We start from the raw sequence: 24,810 nt of genomic DNA on the forward strand, positions 1-24,810 counted from the left end.
GCATAAATGCCGGATGTAGTGAGACTGCTTTTCTCAAGCTGCTTAAGAAAACCACTTTTATGCAGCTAGGGTTTCTCTGCATCAAGCCATAGAGTAAAGTGAGTGAGTAAAGTTACAAAAATGTGTTTATGCTTTAGTCTGAGTTGATACATGATCCTCATAGGATTCTGGCAAGTATAGACAGGTTCAAAAAATCCAAACCTGTTAGCATTCAGATTGGTCCTGCCTGTAGTTTCTAGCAGGCATATGATTTGGAGGCAGGGGACTGGCTCATTGACTCTGCCTTCTCAGTTCTCATCACAGTGCTCTGAAAAAGGTGAAGACTCATGAAATTTGCTTGTTGAATGAATGCATAGACACACAGATTGAAACAGAGTCAGACTGTTAATAGACTTCTTTCTTTTCTCATATAATGGTAAACATAAGAATGTTCTTAAATATTCTTCTAAAACATGATATTCGAAGTCTGTATTATATTCCTTTTTTTTTTGGATGATCCATAATTTATCTAATCAGTATTCTGTGATATTATGGTTGATACCACTTTTTCTAAACAGTACTTTCTGGGCATTATTGTCATTCTCAATTTTTCATAGTTCATAAAAGAGGAAAATTTGGAGAGAGGTATAAGACTCGAAATAAACATTGTAATATCACCTTTATCTTTTTTTCTATGTAATTCATACCACATACCACATACATGGGATTATATTTGTGAGTCCTCTCTACAAATAGGGAAAATCAAATCAATTATTCCTCCAGGGTTGGAAGAGAGATATAAGAGAATCTGGGGCAAATCAATACTACAGTCTGCACTCTATCTACAGAAATGTGTTATATATTGTAAAGGGTTATACAGATGGACATTATTATTTCTTTAAGTCTGTAATTTTCCCTTTAAAATATCACCTACTTCCTAAATGAACTGCCAAGAATTTAAAGAATATTAATGATTACATTTTAGTTTGCCAGAAAACTAGTGCTCACCTTGTTACAGGTTGAAATTAATAGTAAGAAAAGCTTCATTCAGATGAAGCAGCTAAGTAATTTTCTGTTTTCTTAAAACACTGAAATGAATGCCAACAATTTAAAGTTCTCCAAGAAAGATCTTTCAGGTACCAAAGAGGAATTCTCATTTTGGAAGAAAAAAGAAACCCAACAGCAAGGGAATTGTGAGAGGAATAAAAGTCAGCAATGACTCTGGACTGGTGATAATATTTTTGGTTTCTATTTACTTTTCCCTTAGGCCACGTTAGGGTTTGTTTGTTCTTAAAAAATGTCTGAAGGCAGCATGTAAGGCAGTTGTCTGTTACTTCCTTCCCCTCTTCCACTGAGAATGCTCATTAAATTAAGCCTTTCAGTTAGATGGTGCTAGACATTTGCTACTGGATACACTGAAGCCCTATTGTAGGGAGGTCAACAACAGCTGGATACAAAAGTGTTTCTGGCAAAAATGAAATAAAGATTCATTAAATCAGAGAAATATCAGAACTGGGAGGGATTTTAAAGATCATCTGTTCACCGGTTTACAGTCTGGACTTCTGAACTATTGTAGGACTTCAAAGGAACAAGGGGAAGAAAGTGGGGTCCTTAAACCATTTTCAACATTTCAAAAAAACTTAAAAAGTTGTACAATTACTTATGAGAAATCTGCACCAATTCCTTGCTTTTGCTTAGGATTAGATGAATTTAGTTTGACAGCAATAGTTACATTAATCAGACCAAAAGCTCTTATTTACTGTTGTTTTTAATAAATAAAAATGAGAAACAAATTCTTATTTAATAGGTGAAATTTCACAGGTATGGCCTTTAAAACTAATCAGTGGTGAAAACTTGGAATCAAATGGTCTCTTTTATACATGAGAGTCCAGAGACGCTGAGTGGCCGGCTCAGGATTAAGCGGATTAATGTGAAGGGCTGGGACTGGATCTCAAGTTTGCTGACCCCCAACAGGTGAGGGGACGGATGAGGAACCTCATGTACTTCTGCCTCCACTTCCAAACGTCCTAGAGGCTGGTCCACCCAACTGAAGTCTGTGGGAGGGGTGATCCCTGGAGTTGGCAATGTGGCCCTCTTACTCCTGTACTTGGGAACCCTGCACAGTCCTCTATTTTCACCAAGATGCCACTTAAGCTTTTATATCAATTTTAAATATTCATAACATCAAGTATTACCTTTTTCCAGACTTATTTGCATTTTACAAAGACATAAGGCCTTGAACCAAAGAACCGAAGCTCTTCTAAGAAGATCAACCTCTCAGTAGGTATTCTTTTGGCAGAGAGATATTTCTGGTAGAGAGCCAATGATTAAGGCAAGCATAAAGCGGACTTTTTTTTTAAGTATGCTTTTTTGATGAGAAAGATTGGCTCTGAGCTAACATCTGTTGCCAATCTTTCTTTTTTTCCCCCCACAAAGCCCCAGTACATAGCTATATATCCTAGTTGTAGGTCATTCTAGTTCTACATAGGATGCCGCCACAGCATGGCTTGATGAGTGGTGTGCACGTCCACGCCCAGGATCCGAACTGGGGAACGCTGGGCCACCAAAGTGCAGTGTGCAAACTAAGCCACTCAGCCATGGGGCTGGCCCCAGATTTTAACTTTCCAAAAGAACACTGATCTATCTACAATGGATCTGGGGAAATCACATAATGAACGTTTGCAGAGTTGGCTTCGCATATAAGGGAAGTAACTGAATTGTGCCATGCCGTTTAACCTCCTCTGTCATGATCCTGTAGGTATTGTCTGGTTCTGAAAATCTGTTTTATCACAGCTTACGATAACCAAGTGCTGTGTCATAAAGACTGAGGAATACACAGAAGCCAGGTTTCAGCAAATTTTAAGGACCTAATATGTGTCTTCTCTGTAAGAACCAAATCTTCTTTTCTGAGGCAGATAAGTTATGATATATGCCACATGCCCTTTTTGTGATCTTAGTGTAGAAAGTAATTTTGCACATTCAATATTGGAAATTCAATGCTTTCAAATAGGTGTCAGTTACAGTGTGTGCAACCATAAAATAAGCATTAACATATCTCACCAAATATTCTGGCATAAAAAATGCATTTTGATTTGCATTTAGATTTAACTAAAACCACAGGGACTCAACGCTAGTGGTGTATTGCATCATCATTCTTTGTCTAAATCCCTGTAATAATAAGAAGAGACAGGCACACGGCGTCATCTAAGGCCATCCCCAAATTAGATCCTACCAAATATTAAGAAAAAACTTTCTTGATGACTCTGTGAAAAACAACTAATGGCTAGTGAATGACTTATCAAATATAACCACTTTCGAATGATAAAAGCATTGGGAAACCCATAGCTTTATTTGCATTTTAGTTTTGTGACTTAAATAAAGAAACTAAAAAGACTTTTACAAACTGACTACATCGTAAAAAACATTTCCCCAGAGAATTTACATATGATTTCTTCTTCCCTTTCCACCATTGTTTCAGAGCTGTTTTTAATCAGAAAAAATAGTCATTCTTTCTCAGGGCTTGAACACTGTGCTAGTTTCAGATTCCTCCCTTTGTCACTTAGTCAAACTATCCCGTTTTAAAATAAGTATCAGCCCTACTGGCACACAATGATTGCTATTTATCTTGACTTTCTTTGTCTCTCTGTATTCTTCACAATAAGAATGAGATATTGAGAAAATAAGATTTGAAATAAAACTATCCAAGATAACCATGTTGGGAGAGGATTCTTTGGTCAATTGGTCCAGTGATATTCACTCCATCCCATTCCCATTTTTGTAGCAGCTTCACTGGATGGGGCCTGACGTGACCTGGTGGTGTAGTCGGTTCCCTTTGTCACGACTGCAGCAGGCCTTGCTCGGATGTTAAGGAATCAGCAAAGGAGGAAGATAAATAAATCTCGAATCTTCTTTTTAAGATAATAGCAATAAAGATTAGTTTTTCTTACCAAAGCTTAATAATATCTAACCCTTTATGAGGGTTTCCTATGTGCCAGATTCTAAGCATTTTACACATATTACATATATCCCTGACCCCTGCCTCCCCAATCCCTCTGTGGTTTTCTGAGGCAGGCAGTATTACTAGTCCCAGTTTTCAAGAGAGACTACCAACTTGTTTAAGGTCAAACCACTAGTTTGGAGTGCAGACTGGGGATGAATCCAGTCTCAGCAAGAGCCCAGGTGATGCCCCAGAAGCTGATGCTGTTAAAGCTCTGTCCGCAGGTGATGGGATGAAGCCAGGGTTCAGAAACACTGACGGGTACCGATTCTAGATCGAGGTGCTTCAACTCAAAAGCTCTCAGAGCCAGGCAAGTAAAATAAATGAAGCAAGCAGACACAGCCCTCATACTTTAAATATTTCTAAAATAATGGTTCTGAATCTTTCACCCGAAAAGAATCACATGGGAAGACTGTTAAAAATGCAAATTATTGAGCCTCAGCCACACAGAATCTTAGTTCAATCCTCATCAGAATTACCTAGGTTTTATTTTTAAATGCACATTTCTGGGTCCCGGAAATCACTTTAAGTGCTAATCTCACTTTATGTGCTCTAAAATCATTTTAGGTGCTAATAAATTCCAATATTCTGAGATTTCGAGTCTGGGTTCTCAAAGATTTCCTTCATTCTAGGAATAGCACTGAGCACCTGTTAGATGCCAGGAACTCTCAGCACTGGATAAACAGCAGTGAACGAAGAAGCTCCTCGCCTCTAAGGAGCTCACGTTCTGCTGGGAAGGGAAACAGACTATGAACAAATGAATGTATGTCAGATGGATGAGCACAATGGAGAAAAATGTCAGGAATGGGACACGGAGCCTGATTCGGTAGAGCCGTCTTTTGTATGGTTGGGGGTGGCCTTTCTGATAAGGTCACTCTGCAGAGGATGCGAGGGAGTGAACTACGGAACCTGGAACAGCTCAACAATGTCCAGACTAAAGTGACAACATCAAGTACAAAGTCCCTGAAGCGAGAGTTTACCCATTACGTGGAAAAAACAAGGAGCCCAGTGTTTGGAAAAGCGTGAGAGAGCAGAAAAGTGATAGTAAAAGATGTGAGAGAGGCAGTAAGGAAACAGATCACATTGTGTGGTGAAGGTCATGGTAATCTCACTCTGACATTAGCAAACACTGGAAAATGTTTTCTAGGATCGGCCTTGTGCTTTAATGGCTCAGCCTGGCTGCTGTAGGGAGGATATACTGTATGGGGCAATTGTGGAAGCAGGAAGACCAGGTAAGGAGCTATAGCTGTAGCCTAGGCAAGAGAAGATGGTAGCATGGCCAGCATGCAGTAGAGGAAGTGGTAAGAAGTAGTCAAACTATGGGTATATTTTAAACAGCGAGCCATGATGATTTTTCAAATGGATTGGATGTCGGCTTCGAATGAGAGAAATCAAGGATGACTAGATCTAAAGTTTGGGTTTAGTAAATATGGCGTAGGTAGAATACTCTCCCAGCAAATTCCCATTTGGGAACCGGTGTGAAGCTTGTTTTACTCATGACTAAAGCAACACCCTTCCTGGAGCACTGAAGGTGAGAGACTGGAGCACGCATCTTCCAAAAGACCGTGACTCATTAAAACCCACATTCTTCCTGACACAAAACATTAAATACAAGACATTTCTTTTATTCCATTATCTGCAACTAGAAAAGGAAAAGGTAAGGGGAGCTAATTTTCTCAGTGATATTGGTAGCAGAAGGGAATTGATTTTTCAATTTTCTCCTGTGGTAACTCATTAATACCTCTAATAATTCTTGAGTATGTGGAGATATTTGAAATGTTTTAATCACTAATAATAAGAGCAAAACAAAAAAGTGCCTCAAATAAGAGCCAAAAGGTGAATAGCCAGTGGAAAATTCCTCTGCTCTATTTCTCCCATCTTCAGAGTTTACCTTCCACTATTTGGGATCAAGTTTCTGCATTTTTAAATAACTATTATTAATTACAAGTCATTCTTTGGTTAACGTACTTAATATAAAAGTCCACCTTGTTACTCTTGAGATAAATGTTTGCCTCTCCTAATAACATGATATAAATTTTGTTATTGAATAAGAACAATGTAATCTGTTGCATTTTCATGTATAAATTTTGTTCAAAACCTGTAGCATCCCATAGGTTAGGGATTTTGAATTGTTTTAACACTCTTGTCTTTATTTAGCTCTTGTCTTCTTGGTCTATTTCTAAAGGTTGTGTCCCACGTGTGTCTTTTATTGTAAACCACGTCAAATCCTTTTTGGATACACATTGAGTGAATAATAAATGAATGTAAATGTATGAGCTGACTTTTAAATATGTATTTTCTCCTTTGTATTCTTTATCTTAACCTCCATTTAAGCTTTGATTCTTGTGCAGAAATATTTGTCAATGATTCCAAAATTTAAGGACAAATTTATCAATCTAGAACCTTATCTAATGAGGAATAAGCACATAGGATTTCCTGTCCCGCCCAATAAAACCACAACCATGCCTATCTACTGCAAGCTTTCTTCTTTGACTCTACAAGTTAATAATTTTGATTTTAAAATGTGTTACTTTTCCTATTAACTGTTATGGCAGCTTGGGATAGAAAGTCATTTAACAGGTAGCTAAACTTGGCAAGAGATTTTAAATTCTAGAAGGACTTTGCCCTCTAATAGAGGATAAAAATCTGCTAAGGAACAGTGTTATATGTAAAAACAAATTGCTTTTACCTGGGAGTTCAATTTCAAAGAAGGGAAAAATCATTCTGATGATACAGAAAAAAAGAAAAAAGGCACAAAGCAGAGCTTCAGGGTTATATATGAAAAGATACTTGTTTGGAAACTGCTACAATATTTGATGGACTATTTTATTAATAGATGATAAGAATGTTAAAGTTTTCAATAAACATATGCTCCAAATATTCAAAATATTGTGAACAAATACATGAAATAAAAGAACCTTTTCACAAAAGTGGAAAATGTCTTTCTTTGGCAGTTGTGGACTATGCTGTCAAGTAAATTCCAATACACTAGCCTGCAAACTCAAGGCAGAGGATGAAAGCAGGCAAGCAAGAAAGCAAGCATGCACGCGTGCACACACACACACTCTACACCAATGTGACTTTGTGGCCTAGATTTCAAGGGGGAAAAAAAAAGACATTCATTAAGATGTTGCTATATTCTAAAAATAGCAGAAGAGTCTCTGAACTATCCTTGTTTCACCAATTGGCACCTCTGAGGGAGAGCTCCCATATACATTGATGCATTATCCTTATCATTGTAATTGATGCCTAACACTTCTACAGCCATCAAACGCAGTCCTGAATGGAAGGGACATTAATCTCCATGTAAGATGATCATCACTTTGAAACCCTAAGTGATCTTGAATTTCCTAACAGCTTAAATCACCATACTGCAGGGAGAAAGAATAGAGTGCTACCGACGCACTTCCTGCCTGCCTGCCGAGAGACATGATCTCACAGACCTGAGCACACTGGGAGGCCCAGTGCTATTCCAAGTAGCAGAGGGAAGGGAAGATCGCTGTGCCCAGATTCTACCAGCTGACTAGCTCTCCTTCTTCCTGGAGTGGGTAGGAGGCTTTGACAGTATCCAGAGATCCTGAGGAGCCAGCACAGGAAGAGCGATTTTTATTTCCCCTAAAATGTTGTTCTAGAACTTTAGTCTGACTCATCAGAGCCTGCATAGAGCCTGAATTTCCTAATGAAAAGCGTTACAAAAGGCGTTTTCCTTCCTCACATTAACATAATTCTTTTCACAATGAGTTCTCTGAAGAATGAAAGAATATTTTAAGACAACTATGCTATGGCAGAGTCTCAATCTGTTATTAGGAAGTCTGAACAGGCTTTCAAACTTCTGATCCCCTGAAAACCTCCAGGAGAAGTGTGAAGCCAGGTCCCAGGAGCCCCAGATGTATTCAAAGGGAAAACAACAGCAGATAAAATACAGACTAAAATAATAATAAAAAATCATATTATGAACTAACTACAAGGCAATGAAGTCAACAAAACAGATAACATGAATACAGTCTTATAAAAATATAAAATTACAAAATTGGCATGATAAGAAATAGAACACTTAAATAGACCAAAAACCACAATAGAAATGAAAAGTGAAATAATCAGAGAATTCCTATTAAAAAGTTACTTATCCTGAGTAACTACAAACAAGTTTCTCCCTCTATGTCTACTGACATAAAAAAACAAAGCTTACTCTATAAAGAGACAAAAGCAAGGAACAGAAATATATTTAGAGCATGATGCTATTTAAAAAAATATATATATGCACACATATTTACATGTTCTTAGGGAAAACGGGCTGGAAAATGATACACCAAACTGTTAAAAGTGGTTTCCTCTGGGCTACTAGTTAGAGCAGGAATTAATTCAACTTTACATACTTTATGTTGTTTCAAATTCTCACAAGTACATATTACTTTTATTTAAAAAAAAAAGGAACTGGATAAAAACAAAACAATGAAATACATGGTTAAAATTTAAAACGTTGAAAATAATCAGAAGAATCTACCTTTTTCCCCAGATACCAAGGGAAGCTTCCAGAAAGTGTAGAAGAGAATTGGCTGGATTGAGAGTCACAACTAGTGTCAAACTCATGCTTTGACTTCGGAAGAAGAATGGCACAGCCAGCTGGGAAGTGGGCACAGAAAAGATTTTGGCCCATTCCTATGATGTGCAAGTAGCTACAGCACAGGATCTACAGTGAATTAGAAACGGGGCAGCCAGTGCCCTGCTGTGTGGAGGCTGCTTTCTCAAGTGGACAGAGATGTATTTGGCTACCTCTGTTCCATCAAAAATCTTTATATATTCATTCAGAAACAACTCCCAATGTGCAACATGAACATGGGCCAAAAAAAAACGGGGAATGGGGCTGGCCTGGTTGCATAGTAGTTAGTTAAGTTCACATGCTCTGCTTCAGTGCCCCAGGGTTTGCAGGTTTGGATCCTGAGCGTGGACCTAGACCACTCATCAAGCTATGCTGTGGCAGCATCCCACACAAAACAGAGGAAGACTGGTACAGATGTCAGCTCAGTGACAATCTTCCTCAAGCAAAAAGAGTAAGATTGGCAATAGTTGGTAGTTCAGAGCCAATCTTCCTCATATAAGAAAAAGAAATGGGGGGCTGGCCCAGTAGTGCAGCAGTTGGGTTTGCATGTTCTGCTTCAGTGGCCTGGGCTTCGCTGGTTCAGATCCAGGGAGCAGATCTGTATACCACTTGTCAGGCTGTGCTGTGGCAGGCATCCCACATATAAAGTAGAGGAAGATGGGCATGGATATTAGCTCAAGGCCAATCTTCCTCAGCAAAAAGAGGAGGATTGGCAGTAGATGTTAGCTCAGGGCTAATCTTCCTCAAGAAAAAAAAAAAGAAACAAAGAATGATGCAGCACATCTCTGCACATACAGTTCCCTCAAGCAAAACAGTATAATGAGGGCGGCCGTGGAAAGAGCCTGCAAGTGGCACATTTTCCATTATCCTATCTGGATAAAGAATAATTTACTGCCTCCTCATACGAAACAGTGCAGGGGCCACCCGAGACAGTCCAGTAGTGTCTAAACAAAGGAAGCTGCAGATGGGAAACTGAGGAACAGGCTGTCCACAAACTATGTTTTTAAATGGATGTAATTTTAAATCTGACGGGAAGATTCTACCAATCCTGACATAGAGCATAAACGGGACAGGCCTCAAATCTGGGCACAATGAGCTACTGTCTAGTTATTGCTCCAGAAACGGAATTCTCCTAATGTTCCAGGTGCCCGACTAGGGTACACTGTATAGTCACTAGGTGTTGACGGAATTCTTCTTGTTCAAAATGGAAAAGCTAAAAAACAAAACAAATGACGACAATGTGGGGGTTTATAACAAAAAAAAGAAAACAAAACAAAAAGAGAAATAGCCTGTCATCATGAAGATTCACAGGAAGAGCCTGACTTCATCAACTGGGAGATGGCGCAGGGCGACCCTGTGGGCCCGCTGCACCCTGCTCTTCTAGACGGGTGCTTCCGGAACGAGGAGACAAGCCCTCCCTCCCCTTCGTATCCCCAGCACACCATCAACACTGAAACGGATCTGTTCAGTGGAGCTTCTTCACATTTTTTCCTGAAATGTTTTGAACCAAGAGTTGACATCCGCAAACAGCAGCATCAGTGTCTTTCACTGCCTCAAACAAGCTGATAACTCAGTGAAGGGGAGATGGGTGGTTAGGTCTGGAGATGTGCTGATGCTCTCAGGAACTAGAACTTAGCGTTATTATGAGCAGAGAAAGTCAGATATCGAATCCTTTTTTAAAAGCCTTTCGGTTAGTGTAAGAAAACACATCACTGACTCCTCTTATAATCTATTCCTAACGTTACTGCAGATATTTAAGGCGGGACTCATCTGCAGAAAACTCCACGCTAGCTTTTGCTCCAGAGTCATGGAGTGGTTAACAGTGCAGCCTCTGAACAGAGATTATCTGGATTCAAGTACTGACTAGCACTCATAATTGTTTAACTTAGTCAAGTCAGCTCGTCAATTAAGTCTCAGTTTTCTTATCAGGAAAATGGGTAGTCGTGAAACTCAAATACATGTTAAGTGCTTAGCACAGTCCTGGTTGTGCGGACAGCCCTACACAGCTGCTATATCCACACACCTTCTTTGACTCTTTGCCTCAAGTCATGCCTCCGCTCAACACAGGGCAAATAAATGAAACAGATGAAACATGTACATTTATTTATTCTTTGTTAATATTGAAGTAGGCAGATCTCTCTCCCTCAGTCTTTAGCAAATATCATACAGAAATCTACACATATATACAAATATATAAAAGCATTTGTATAAAAACTGAATATTCATGATTTGAAATTTGACAAATACTGTCAAGTAAAAAGCAGACTATTACACTGAGTTAACATCTCAATCAATGTTCAACCTGAAATCTAAGCATATTTTACACACTAAGAAAAGGGTAATATAAGTAAGTCACTAACACTGTAAATCTGAACACTTCATTAGGCTGAGGTGCGATGGAATAACTTCTAACATCATGTAGAGAAACAAGCAATCAAAGCACATAATTCAGGTCTGAAGGAATGGATTTATCCTAAATTGGTCAACATCAGCACCCAAAGAAAGCAATCTGGCCACTTCCACTTACATGAAATCACTCTTTTAAGTCCACTGTAATTCAGACAAGCATTTCTTTAAGGAGTACTTGTTTAAACAGATCCCTTTGTACAAAAACAAAATGAAACCACTACCCGCTACACACCTTGTACTCAGTAAAAGCTGAGAGACTGAAGGTAAGACATCTTCTAATCCCATACTCACGCTGAAATTATCAACATTGCTGATACAAAAATCAGGGCAGGAAAAGCAGCTCAACCAGGGATGGCGGACGGCAAGAAACCAGCGGCTGATAACAGGGAAAAGCCAACAGGAAAGTGGTTTTTAGTGCGGGGGAGCAAAACAGCTTCTGTGAAAGGGCTGCAAAGAGTAAATTAAAACTCAGTCCTCTTTATTCAATGTTTCTCTTTCTTTTACATCCCTAGCAGTCATCCTACTAGATATTCTGAGCAACGAGAACATTTTTAACGTACTCACAAGGTGGTAAGATTAACACAACGTCTATTTGTCAAAAAAAAAATTTAAATAGCAGTTAAAATGGAAAATAAACTACAGAGCTAAATTTTTTATGTATTTTATAGCACTCTCATAGGAAATACTAATGTTTTCTAAAACTGCAATATTTTACATATGCTAAATTGAACGTCAATACTAGATAAGATCCTCTGCAACTGTGGTGTTGAAAATCTGATAGCAAATTTGCTGCTCCGCTCCATTGGTGACATTATATGACTTGATGAAGCATTCCAACCACGGATATGCATCTAGAAATCAAAAAGAAAATGCTATTTAACCATTAAAACTAAACAAATAACTGAAGTATGTATCTAAGCATAACGCTTAGCTGGAAAAATGAGCATATTTAACTTGAAAAATAAACAAACACTTACCAAATTTAACATTATGTACTCTTCCAAATACACACTGGATTCATGCTATTGTTTTGCAGCAATCCTGACTAATTTGAATTTCTTCCCAACAACAGGAAAAAGTAATTAAATGTGGGCTTTTCAAAATGTTTGATAGCAAAGGTCATAAGTCATCTCATTTCCAATTTTTATTCCTTTTTTTCCTGCGGACTGCTTACTGACCTCCCTGTTTTGTCTTGGCTGACAGAAATAAACTGAAACTGAAGTTCAAATCGGCTCAAGGCCTTTCGCCCGTCTAGCTGAAACTCCCATTAGGTACCAGGCATTGAGTCCACGCAGTGTTGGTAGCACAGATACTATTTTCAAGCTTTGGTCATGACCACAGTAAATAAATGCATAACTTTTAGAAAAGTTTCTTAATGTTTCTTCAAGTATGAGTTTGAAAGACATTGAACTCAGTCCTCAGTACTGGCAAGGGTCAAGCAAGACAGCACTCTCCTACACGGCTGGGAAAACTAGAAATGGGTAAAATGTTCTTGAAAAGCAACCTGGCAGGATGTATCAACAGCCGACCAGGCCTGTGCGTTCTGATTTGGCAATTTTATTTCCAGAAATCTACCGAAAAGAATCCAAACAGCCAAAATAAATTAATACTGACATCAAACAGAAGTCTCTAAGTTAAATATTGTTATAGATGTAAAAAACTTATCTTTTTGGAATTGTTATAAAACGCAAAGATCGACCAGGGGAAAATAAAGCCTGATTAAAAGTAACCTATAAAAGTTAAACTGAACAACAGCTAAGTCTGCAGCTCGTAAAATCTGTTACTGATGAAAAATTATTAGAAGAGCCAAATTCTCCTGATATGATTTAGATCTGCAAGTTTCAACGTAAACAGAAATAACAGCCACAAAAAGAGTCCAGTGGTAGCAGATTTAATCAATACAACCTGACCCAGAGATCTGGCTGAGGAATCCAATGCTATCCAGAAAACAACTGAAGCTGATAATAATAATTAATAAAATAAAAATTTGTAAAATCTGAGACTACTTCATGTTGAATAGAAAATTCATCAGTGAATTAAACTGGCTAAACGGAGTTACAGGAAATGTTTCCTGCCAAAATTTCATACCTGTTGGTATAATTTCAACTAAAATGTTTGTACGTGTAAACAAAGTATCAAATATGCTTGTGATCAAAACTGCCTCCACTTATATTCAAAGCATTTTGAAAATCTTTTCCTTTCAGGAATTCATACCTATTTTATCCCTGCCACTGTCTTCATCCAAAGGTAGATCATACAGTAATCAATTACTACTTAGTAATTTATTTGGATGCAGATTTCAAAGTTTTCATACCTCTAAAAGTCCATATATTAGATATACGCTAGGTGCTATTTCAAGAAAAAAAATAAATGGGATTGTGAAAATATTGCTGCCTACCAATTTTTGTTCCTGGAGGACAAAACATATCCATGATCATATCCATACTGTGCTGAAAGTCATCATTGATGAGGATTTCTGATGCTGGAATCTGGAAGAACTTGCCCTTAAAAAAAGTTACAGAAGAAAAAAGGAAACGATATTGATCTCTTTCTAAAGTTATAATTAATACAAAAGTATTTCAATATTATCTAATTAAAATAATCTACACTATTTCATTCTATCAAGATTGTAGAATTCATAAACTGGAGTGCTAGTCTGAACTCTAAAACCTGATTTACTACTTTAATCTAAAAACAGCTTTGAGATATACATATACAAACTCCAGTTAAATTGCTTTGACTTAATGATAAGAAGAATAACGATGACTGGAAAACAGTGAAGCTTACTATTCTCTTCATAGCATATATCCTGAGTGCCTACAATGTGGGCTACGTTTAAAAGACTATAACACATAGTACACATTTGTTTTGTTTTGTGTTTTTTGGTGAGGAAGACTGGCCCTGAGCTAACACCTGTGCCAATCTTCCTCTATTTTATGTGGGAGGCTGCCACAGCGTGGTTTGATGAGTAGCGCCAGGTCCATGCCTGGGAACCAAACCTGCAAACCCCAGGCCACTGAAGCAGAGCGCATGAACTTAACCACTGTGCCACCAGGCCAGCCCTATATTTATTTGTTTAACTTTTTTTCTCCTCTACTAGGTGATAAGCTTCAGGAGGGAAGGGATTTTCCTTGCTTTCCTCACTGCAATATCCCCATCACACAGAACAGTACCTGGCACACAGAAGTGCTCATTAAGTATTTGTTTAATAAATGGATAAATGAATTGTTAGGCAGGAGACAAATTCTCCTCTTAACCTTACCCCAGCTTCCTCCTCAATGTGTGTAGTAAAAAATTTAACCTTACTGGCCTTTGCCCTTGGCTTCTGGGAGGTAATCTCTAAGTCTTTAGAATGTCATCCCTGATAGGAGTGTCTTTGTTGGCCTGGGGACCTTGGGTCACATTGGATAGACTAACAATGTGATTTAGGGTGGGGAGTTTGAGGCATGTGGTATTACCTTGACCTCTGGAGGGCTGCAGACTGAGATCAGTCACATGGGCAGTCAACCATGACTACATGATGGAGCGCCAATAAAAACTCTGGACACTAAGACTCAGTTGAGCTTCCCAGGTTGGCAATATTCCATGTGTACTCTTACACATCGTTGCCAGGAAAGTAATGCTGTCTACTACTCCACTGGACGAGGACAATGGAAGCTCCATGTTGAAACTTTCCTGGACTCCACCCCATGCACCTCTATCCTTGGATCATTTGAATCTGTATCCTTTAGCTATAATAAACCATAACAGTGAGCTATAATAGCTTTCAGTAAGTTCTATGAGTCTTTCTAGTGAATTATCACAACTAAGAGTGGTCTTGGGGGCCTCTAAACTTGCAGCTGGAGTCAGAAGTGAGCAAGGTCTTAGCAACCTCCAAACTTGGAATTGGTGTCAGAAATGAGGGCAATCTTGTGGACTGTTTCCTAGCTTCACACAATATAACTATCTCCCTATCAAAGTAATTTCATTCCCCCTGAATACCTATGCAATTTATGCACTTGTATTTTATTTATTCTTCTAAGTTGCCTTAAATCTTCTAGGTAATAAAGTAGGTACAAATGAATACATTAAAATTCAAAAAAGTATTATTTTTTAGTTAGAAATATCTTTACTACTTCTGTTACTTACAGAATCTATGAGATAAGCTTCCAACACACCTGTTCCATCATCAAGAGTAAATGTCATCACAAACACATATTGGAGGGGTACAATACCTAGTGCTAGTGAAGAAAAAAAAAGAACAAATCATATGAATCATCCATTCCTTATAATCAAAGTAAAGTAAAAATTGTTTTATGATAGTATGTACCTTTTTATTTATTTATTTTTTTTTAGTGAGGAAGATTGTCCCTGAGCTACATCTGTGCCAATCTTCCTCTGTTTTTTAAATGTGGGATGCTGCCACAGCATGGCTTGATGAGCAGTGTATAGGTCCGTGCCCAGGATCCAAACCTGTGAACCCTGGGCCGCCAAAGCCAAGTGTGCACACTTAACCACTACACCACCCGGCTGGCCCCCCCTGTTCATTTTGTTTACTAAAATAATCCAAGAGATAAAGAAAAACTTATACAAATGCCTTTTTCTTCTCCAATACCAATATATCAAGCTCATTTTAGTAGGTTCATTTTGGAACATTATGCTGTACCTACAACAAGGACAATGACTCATGAGCAATTGTATCTTTTTGATTAAATATTAACATAATTATCTTTAAAATGAGTTGATCTTGAAAGAAAACTTGAAAACTAATTCATGAAATGCAATTCATTGCATGTTAGCCTTATGAAAGATAAAATTAAAATACCAGGATGTTCTAAAAAAATAGCACTCAGTTCAATATTTATGATTTTGTAACATGTCTCTCCCTTTTGTATTATAAGCATAGAGATCACTCATTTATTAGAAGATATCATCTAGTTAGACAAAAATGTCAGAATCTGGGATTTCATAATCTGATGAGGAAAAAGGAAGAAATGAAAGTTACTAAATCGCAAGAAAATTTATAGGTTAAAGCGAACATCTTACTTTGTGTTTGGAAACGGAAGACATTCAATATGTTTATTAAATGGAATATTGTCCTCCATTTCTGGAACCCATATTTAAAGAGGACTAATTAAGGGGGCAAGTAAGAAGAATAAATTAGGGCAAAGAGAACTGAATTAGGACATACAGACATGACAGAAATTGTTAATACAGAGGAACTGACTTTTAGGATTCAAATGGTCTCAATGGATTAAAACTGTGAGCTAAAACCAAGAGGGATGAACAGAAAACCTACCCTGAGGGACCACACAAAGAACTGCATTAAGCAATGGGGAGACCAAGCTTGATAACAAGCAGCTCACGCGAAAGTACCCTGGAATCTCACTGGACCACAAACAAAATGGGAGATAGCAGTATCATATAGCCGAATTAAAAGAGGAAGAAAACAAAAAGAAGCACATCAATAAATATTTATACAACGAAAATTTCAGGCTAGTAGAAGCAGAGTGTCCAATTTTAAGGAAATAAAGCTTTCTTCATATTCCGAATTGGCCAATATCTACAGCCCTATTTCCAGCTTTGAATGCCAAACTTTGCGAAGAGCATTGGTAAAGTGGAGTGTTTACTAAGCAGGAGGAATAAAATAGTAAGGAATGTGGGAAAGTACCAAAGGAGGTGAGGGCGCCTGCTTGGAGAACAGATTCAGTGAAGGCTTGACACATATCGTCAAATGTACAAAGTCTGTGGATCTTACAGAAGAGGGAACAAATGTACTCTAATTCCAGTAGACAGGATGTGGCCCATCTTAAAATTATAGATAAGCAGATTTTGCAAAACTAACAGGAACTGCCGAGAAATTAAATGGATATGTTGGCTTGCAATGTAATGAGTCTCCTGCCACTGAAAGAATTTTAAGCCAAGGCTGAATGACCACAGTTAAGAATGTGATATAAGAGGATTCTTGCTCCAGCTGAAGACCTGTATTGGGTAAAAAGTTGTAACAGCTGTCTCTAAAACCCTTTTCAATCTCAAGATACTACGAACTGGAGAGATTTTTTCAGAAGTCGTATTTATGATTAATGATTAATAGTAAAACCAATGATTAAAAGATATTAGCATATGCTTGAAAGTTAAGTTTTCAAATATTTTAAAAATTTACTTTATACTTTTAGTACAATCACTGTGAATGATTTTGTTTGAGGAAAATTAAAGCTTAGCTTAGCCTCTGCTCTGGTTTTACTGTATCCACAAATATTGAAATATAATGAGTGAAATCACCTTATACAAAGACAATTAAAATTGTAGGACATAGAAATTCAGCTAACCTTCTGCCACAGAAGAAGGATTCCATGATGTTTTATCAACCACGGAATTTAGATTTTGTATTGGTCTCAAACTAGAACACTGTTTACACCTGAAATTAATCAAAGGAAAAAAACTATATACATCTAAAAATAATTTATTATAATTATTAACTCAATTATTATACCATTTTTGCTATTCAAGCATGCACAGTTTAAAAAGCAGATTATTACACAAAAGAGCACTGCACCTTCTATGTTGTATTGTGCATATTACAAACAGAATTATAGAAAAAATAAGCCTTTTACAATAGAAGCAATCAAAAAGATAGTGTGGCGCAGAATAAACTAAATTGAGAATCAGAGAGAGGTTCTAGGTCCAGATTGTTAATTAATTTGGCTAATTTCCTTATTTGGTAAAATGAAAAAGTTTAAAGAGACAATCTCTAAAGACTCTTTCATTTTTTTTTTTTTTGAGGAAGATTAGCCCTGAGCTAACTACTGCCAATCCTCCTCTTTTTGCTGAAGACTGGCCCTGAGCTAACATCCGGGCCCATCTTCTACTTTATACATGGAATGCCTACCACAGCATGGCATGCCAAGCGGTGCCATGTCTGCACCCAGGATCCGAAGTGGTGAACCCCGGGCCGCGGAAGTGGAACGTGCGCACTTAACTGCTGTGCCACTGGGCCAGCCCCAAGACTCTTTCATTTTAGTCTCTGTGAACAATATATAACAGCCAAGGTCTTAATTAAATATAGCCAATAGGAGAAAACTATTCTGACTAAAGAAGTCAACACTAGCAAGATTTTAGGTAATATATTCAGTAATCACATATTTAGAAGTTCAGAGTTTATGATGCCTAATTCTATAGCTATCCTTTGTAATAAAAAAATCACTCAAACTATATAATGTACTAAAATTGCACATTATTTAGTATGGTATTTTGCTTTATTTATACACAAAGATATTTTAAGTACAAGTAATTTATTTTATTTATTTTTTTGGTGAGAAAGATTGGCCCTGAGCTAATATCTGTTGACAATCTTCCTCTTTTTGCTTGAGGAAGATTGTCCCTGAGCTAACATCTGTGCTAATCTTCCTCTTCTTTGTGTGTGGGACACTGCCACAGCATGGCTTAATGAGCAATGTGTAGGTCCATGCCAGGGATCTGAACCTGCAAACCCCAGGCCGCTGAAGCAGAGCATGTGAGCTTAACCACTATGTCACCGGATGGGCCCTGTAATTTATTTTTTATTATATATCATCACAATGTTTAGATGTTGATAAGAAAATATGCGTGAATAAAAATATAAAATCAACATTTAAAGGGTTCACGCAGACTCTTTTTCATTTGCAATCTAGGGAAAAATAGAAGGTAACTATATTAAATGCTATCCCTTTCCACCCTTCAAATATAAACAAGTTTTTTTTTAACAAAAAAGGAAATTGAATGGAGTATTCCTGCCTTAAAAAAAGGGCTGTGATATTAACTTTAGACATTGACAAAGCAAGTATACAAATTAAAAATTAAGTATACAGATTAAAAATTAAGAGTAACAAGTAAAAATTAAATAGAGAATTCATTACTTCCAAAGCAGTAAAACAGGAAAAAGAAGAAAATTAAGCACATTTTTATAAATCAATCCAACAGAAGACTTGAGGAAAAAATAAGCAAAATAATAAAAAAAAAAAGGAGGGGGAAGAGGGAATCAGTAATTTAAGTGGAAAACAAAATAAAAGGTAGAAATAAAACCTAAATACATCAGTAATTAACATGTTTTAAACTCATCTATTAGAAGACAAATAAAATCTAATCCTAAGTACTTATTAATGAGCCCTACTAAAATATAACAACAAAGAAATGAGGGATGAAAATAAGATACCAAGCAATTACCAACTAAAAAAATCCCTCATACAGTAATAAAAATTGGAGAAAAAAAAATAAAGCTTAAGGCAAAAAAAATCAGGGTTAGAGACAAAGTCATTACATATAGATATACAGAACAATTAATTCATCAGGAAAATGAAACACTGAACCTTAATAAACCAGCAAAAGGGTCTCAAAATATATAAAGCAAACACTGACAAAAGGTCATAAACCCACAATCACAGAGGACATTAACCATATTCTCTAAGAAGTGATTAAACAGACAAAATTATAAAGGAGAAAAGTTGTAAATATGATTAACAAGCTTGTCTAATGGACATAACTAAATGCTATTAAACACTAAACACAACTATTAGAATACACATTCTTTGCAACCTATGCAATATATACAAAATCTGAACGAATATATTCTAGGATAAAGCAATAAAGAAATCTCAAAGAACCATTATGAAAGGCATCACGCTATTTGGTTACAAAGTAATCTAACTAAAACACAAACCAAAACATAACACCTAAAATGCGTGTTTGAAAATTTTAAGATACACATCTAAATAATTCATGGGCTAAAGAAGAAATTATAATGGGAATTATGAAACATTTAGAAGGTACAAGAAAAACACTATCTAACAAACCTTGGGTTAAAGCTACAGCTATTTTCTCAGGCGGAAAACTACAGACTTAAACGGACTAGAACCGCATGTCAATAAATTGAAATTAAAAAAATGAACTGAATATTTTTCCAGAAAAATTTCATGAATAAAACAGATTCAAGAAGAAACAGAAAATCTTAAGAGTAAAATAAGTAAAACCTTTAACGTTTTGACAAACATTTAGGTAAATATGACCAGATTAATATTTAAAAAATCTGTAAAACAAAAGAAACCACAGAGTTAAAAAGGTATGACAGACTAGAAGTTTCTTGAAATGCATGTCTGTTTCTAGCTCTTATGTATCCTGTTATCTTTTAATTCCTCAGTGGGAACCAATTTGTAACTTTGTACCACAGAAATTCTGGAAGCCAATCACTTAACTTTTACTGGGCTGCAGCTCTGCACCTTTCTCTATAACTAGTATCTAAATCTTTGTGAGAGAAAACAAATGAATATTAGCCTTATACCTAGCACATGGTAGGTACTCAACATACATGCTATCAAAAGAATAAATATATACCAGAAAAATCTAGTACACATACATTGGTACTCAATAAATATCTACTGAATATATAGCAACTAGTGAGATAAAATAATAAAAATAAAAATTACTCTTAAACAGTTTTAATTCCAAAAATGTCCAGAATTGAGAACATACCCATAGTGATGTATTTTTCTTTGTATAAGGAATGGTGCTGAAAGATCGAGGAGTTCCAGATCTTCACGGCCAGACTTCACAGGAATTACACTATGAAACTTGCTTGAGAGTTTGCACATCTCACTGAGTGTACCTCCTGTTAAAAGAGAATAAATAAACCGCTCTAGTAGCACAAATATAATGGAGGCAAAATGGAGTGTCTATAAAGTAACACGTGAGTTATAGTAAAAGACTAAGGAGGTTGACAGAAAAAGATAAATGCAAGCCATGAATTTAGATGACATATATTTATTGGGAAAAATAATAATTTGTAAACTTAGGATCCTACACATTGATTAAAGAAACCACCGTACAAAAATGCTGAGACTTGAGCAAAATATAAGGCTTGTGAAATTTTAACCATCTTCTTAAATTTATAAAAAATTGCTCTTCATGCCAGGAACATTTTAGTTCAAATACTCACAAGAGAATTAAACTGAGATCCAAAGTATGACAGGATTCTCACTATTAAATTTGCTATATACTACTAATGTCTAGGCAAATTTAGCCTTGAGTTTGAAACAAATCTTTTAAACTTTCAGGTCAACAATAAATTTAAATACAGATATGAATAGTTGATGTAATATGAATTCATGTATAGTGTTTGTTCATTTTTCCTGGGAAAATCATCACACTTTCCCTAATTCTATGACAGGGCGGGCATGAAAACCATTACGCTGGCCAAGAAGATACAGTATGCCCCATGGTGCACCATTATTGGAAGGCAGCATTACCTATGATAACTCAAACCTACTGGTACCCTTTCTGGTGTACTTTTCACTTAGATTGACAATTCTGCCTCTCTAGGGAAAGAGACTATGGTTTATAAAAACAGTTCTATGTATTCCCTAAAATTTGTGTAAAATTTGTAATGTTAAAATTCAACTGTGAGGGGGAAGCACTTCCAGCATAGTAGAGTAAGGACGTCCAAAAATACAACTCTCCGTAAAAGCAAAAAGAACATTGCCAAAAACTGTCAAATATGACTTTTTTCAGAACTCTAGAAATTAACCAAAGGCTTGCAACAATCCAAGGAGTGTTAATTTCAAAAGAAGTGGTAAGTCTTGGTAAGAAGAGCAAGCTGTGTGGCATTTTAACTTGCCCCGCTCCCATCCCTCTCTCCACAGCTCTGTGACAGCTGGAAACCACAGTTCTGCATGTCATACTGCAGTTAGATCCTAGTCTATGGTTAGAATTATAATACTCAGAAACATGATAAAATAAAAATAGCTTATATTTTGATGAAACTCTTTTAAACATTAAAGTGCTTTCACATACACTTTCATTAAAAAGCTATGTATGGGCCGGCCTGGTGGTGCAGCAGTTAAGTGCACACATTCTTACTTCCTGGTGGCCCGGGGTTTGCTGGTTCGGAACCCGGGTGTGGACATGGCACCGGTTGGCACACCATGCTGTGGTAGGCATCCCATATATAAAGTAGAGGAAGATGGGCATGGATGTTAGCTCAGGGCCAGGATTCCTCAGCAAAAAAGAGGAGGACTGGCAGTAGTTAGCTCAGGGCTAGTCTTCCTCAAAAAAAAAAATAAAATAAAATAAATAAAGCTCTGTAAAAGTGTATTACTTTGGATGTACTTATTTATTCAATAAATATTTACTGGGAGCCAGTTACATGCCAGGTGTACTAACCTAGGTGCTGAAGATACACAGATTAAAATAAACACGGATCCTGTCCTGAGGGAGCTTACATTCTAATAAGGAAACAAATCTCTAAACAGACAGATATGACACAAATATGATACAAGCAGAAAAGCGCTGTATTGGAAGTTCACACGGTATGTAATGAAAACCACTCAAATCTGCCTGGCGAATCAGAAAAGTGCTTGGTACATGTAGGTGTCCATTAAATATTTCATATAAACTGGTGAATAAAGGGAATCATTGAGTTTACTTCTGGAGATGTACTAGAGCAGAAATTCTCAGGAGAATAGCAATGGAATGGCAAAGAGGCACAGAAACATGTTCTGTGTGTAGGAATTGCCACCAGCTCAACATGGCTGGAGGGTGGAATGGGAACTGAGGAATGGCAGAAGATGAGACTGAAAGTTTGTGGGATGAGTAGTAATTAAAGATAGAATTGGGAGCTAAGGAGACTTTTTATTCAAGCTTTCTTTGGACCCTCAAGGCCAACTTGGCTTCAGCATAGAATTCTGTGGGAGGCAGGATAACACAGGAGGACCCAAAGGCATACGTGACACCCTCTTAGCTGGCCCTACAAGGACCATTCTTATAGAACCCGATAGAACTATGGCTTTATGCTATTTTTAGGGCATATGAATAGTCTTATTCCATTTTTTGTGTGTGTGCCTGTGTCTGTGTCTATCTGTTTTTGTTTTTACATCTCTCTCCTGGTACGGATTAAAATATTGCTAGTGGAACAAGATACCGCATCCTACTCATCAAAGTGGCTAAGTTTTTTAAAAACCCAGTATATGATGATGTGGGTAGGGGAACAGATAATCTCACATGCTGCTAAAGCATATGCACACTAGGATAACTTTACTAGAAAGTAATTGGGCAATATTTACTTAATTCCTTGTGCCCCCATAATTACACTTCATCCAGGGGGGAGACAAAAGTTTGTCACAGAGTTACTATGTTAAAAAACAGAAAACACTTAAGTTCCACCACTTACTATCTGCATTGGGAAAGACATTTAACTCATCTGCGGTTCAGTTTTCTTATGTATAAAAAACAGCTTATAATAGTACCAAATGCATAGAATTATGAATGATGATTAAATGAATTAATACATAGAAATTAATTAAAATAGTTTCTGCTACGCTATAAATGTATTATACAAGAAGTGTTCATGAAAATGATACAAATGTTTATATACATATGTATTCATATATACACATTTTCTAAAATGATTATGTATTACTTTTAACAATAGAAAAATATCAGTAATAAAAATGATCATAATTCTTTGTACTAAAGGTCAGCTCACATAAAATGAAACTATTCTCTAACAAATTAAAGATGATGTTTTCCTTTTATTCTGGAATATTATTAAGGAAGAAAAGTCTCAAGGAAAATCATGAAACTAAATCTGGCATGGGAAAAATATGTAGTATATATACTAGGGAAAAATAAGACAAAAATGGAAAGGAAATGAATAAATAAAAATGAATCAAAGCTTCATTCTTTTAAAACATGCCAAGTTATCTTTACCTGTTTCAAGGGTCCCTTTCTTGAGTTAGATATCAATTGATGACTCATTCTATTTTTATGAAACAACAGTGACATCCAGAGGCCAAGATAATAGCAACTGTACATAAGAAGGACCTCTTGATTATCACTAAGTTCAACAATCACCTTGGATCTGATTACGATTACATGCAGAAATCCAACATTTGAGTTTAATGTATGATTTCAAAATGTCATTCAGATAAATTTATAAATATGTGTGCATGTAGATATCTGAATTGAATTGTTTTATACAATATATTCCATTTTATGGAATTTAACAATATTTTGACTTTATATGTCCTAGGTTGCCAGTAAAGTATATTTAACAATAATTATAGAAAGACATAAGCGAAAGCTGTATTCTAATAAAACAGTAACTTAAATATCTTACCTTCTATCAAAATTAGACAGTCATTTGAAAGTGGAAGAATACCATTATTTTTCACAAAATGAACAGCTACTTTTCGTTCTCCTTGATCTTTAGTGGTCCAGATTTTCGAATCATATAATAACGTATTCTGTAATTTGGTATCCGGGGTTTTAGTTGCAGCCTCTTGCAAAATTATATCCAAATCACCCTCACCTGGAACTTCTTGCCTAAAATTGACAATGAAATTAACACATTTGGTGTAAGCTTGGAAATTCAAATCTAACAAATTATCCAATTAAAAAAATTGGCTTATATGCCAATGAGTCAACTGATTATTTTAAAACATGGAGATAATTCACTTTGCAGATTAAATGAATCAATAGAAATATATTTGATGATATTTCATGATTAAGCAGATCCATACTATAGTAATATTAACCACTGAAATTTCCTTGCCTGGCTTTGTGATACCAAGATTGCTTATAATTATTTCTAGCATCAATTTGTTCACCTCTGTAAGGGAACGCTAAACTCTCCAGTGGGAGAAAAAAATGAAGAAGCCCTGTCTTCACTCCAGTTAAATATCCACTTGCCATCTAAGTAATCTCACTTTCATAGGGCGCCTACTTTACAAACCAATATTCCTTTTGATTCCTTTTAATTTAGAATAATAATTTTAAAAAGTCTGATGGTAAAGTACGATGCAGTAGAAATGGCATGATC

The 24,810-nt window shown here is 36.5% G+C and overlaps 1 protein-coding gene across 28 annotated transcripts in view; it reads right to left on the bottom strand.

The window, feature by feature from the left end:
- Positions 1–10,664: 10,664 nt before the first annotated feature.
- POT1 (protection of telomeres 1) overlaps positions 10,665–24,810 on the bottom strand; it is a 92,740-nt gene continuing 78,594 nt past the window's right edge. For all 28 annotated transcript variants that reach the window (XM_070616508.1, XM_070616493.1, XM_070616492.1 and 25 more), the window contains 6 exons: positions 24,109–24,314; positions 20,469–20,604; positions 17,294–17,382; positions 15,114–15,205; positions 13,384–13,489; positions 10,665–11,836 (listed from right to left, as the gene is read on the bottom strand). In XM_070616508.1, coding sequence (XP_070472609.1) covers positions 11,724–11,836; positions 13,384–13,489; positions 15,114–15,205; positions 17,294–17,382; positions 20,469–20,604; positions 24,109–24,314 — 742 coding nt within the window. In that variant the 3' untranslated portion in view covers positions 10,665–11,723. The remainder of the gene's footprint in view (positions 11,837–13,383; positions 13,490–15,113; positions 15,206–17,293; positions 17,383–20,468; positions 20,605–24,108; positions 24,315–24,810) is intronic.

The sequence above is a fragment of the Equus przewalskii genome, chromosome 4 (genome assembly GCF_037783145.1).
Source record: "Equus przewalskii isolate Varuska chromosome 4, EquPr2, whole genome shotgun sequence".
Taxonomy (NCBI): domain Eukaryota; kingdom Metazoa; phylum Chordata; class Mammalia; order Perissodactyla; family Equidae; genus Equus; species Equus przewalskii.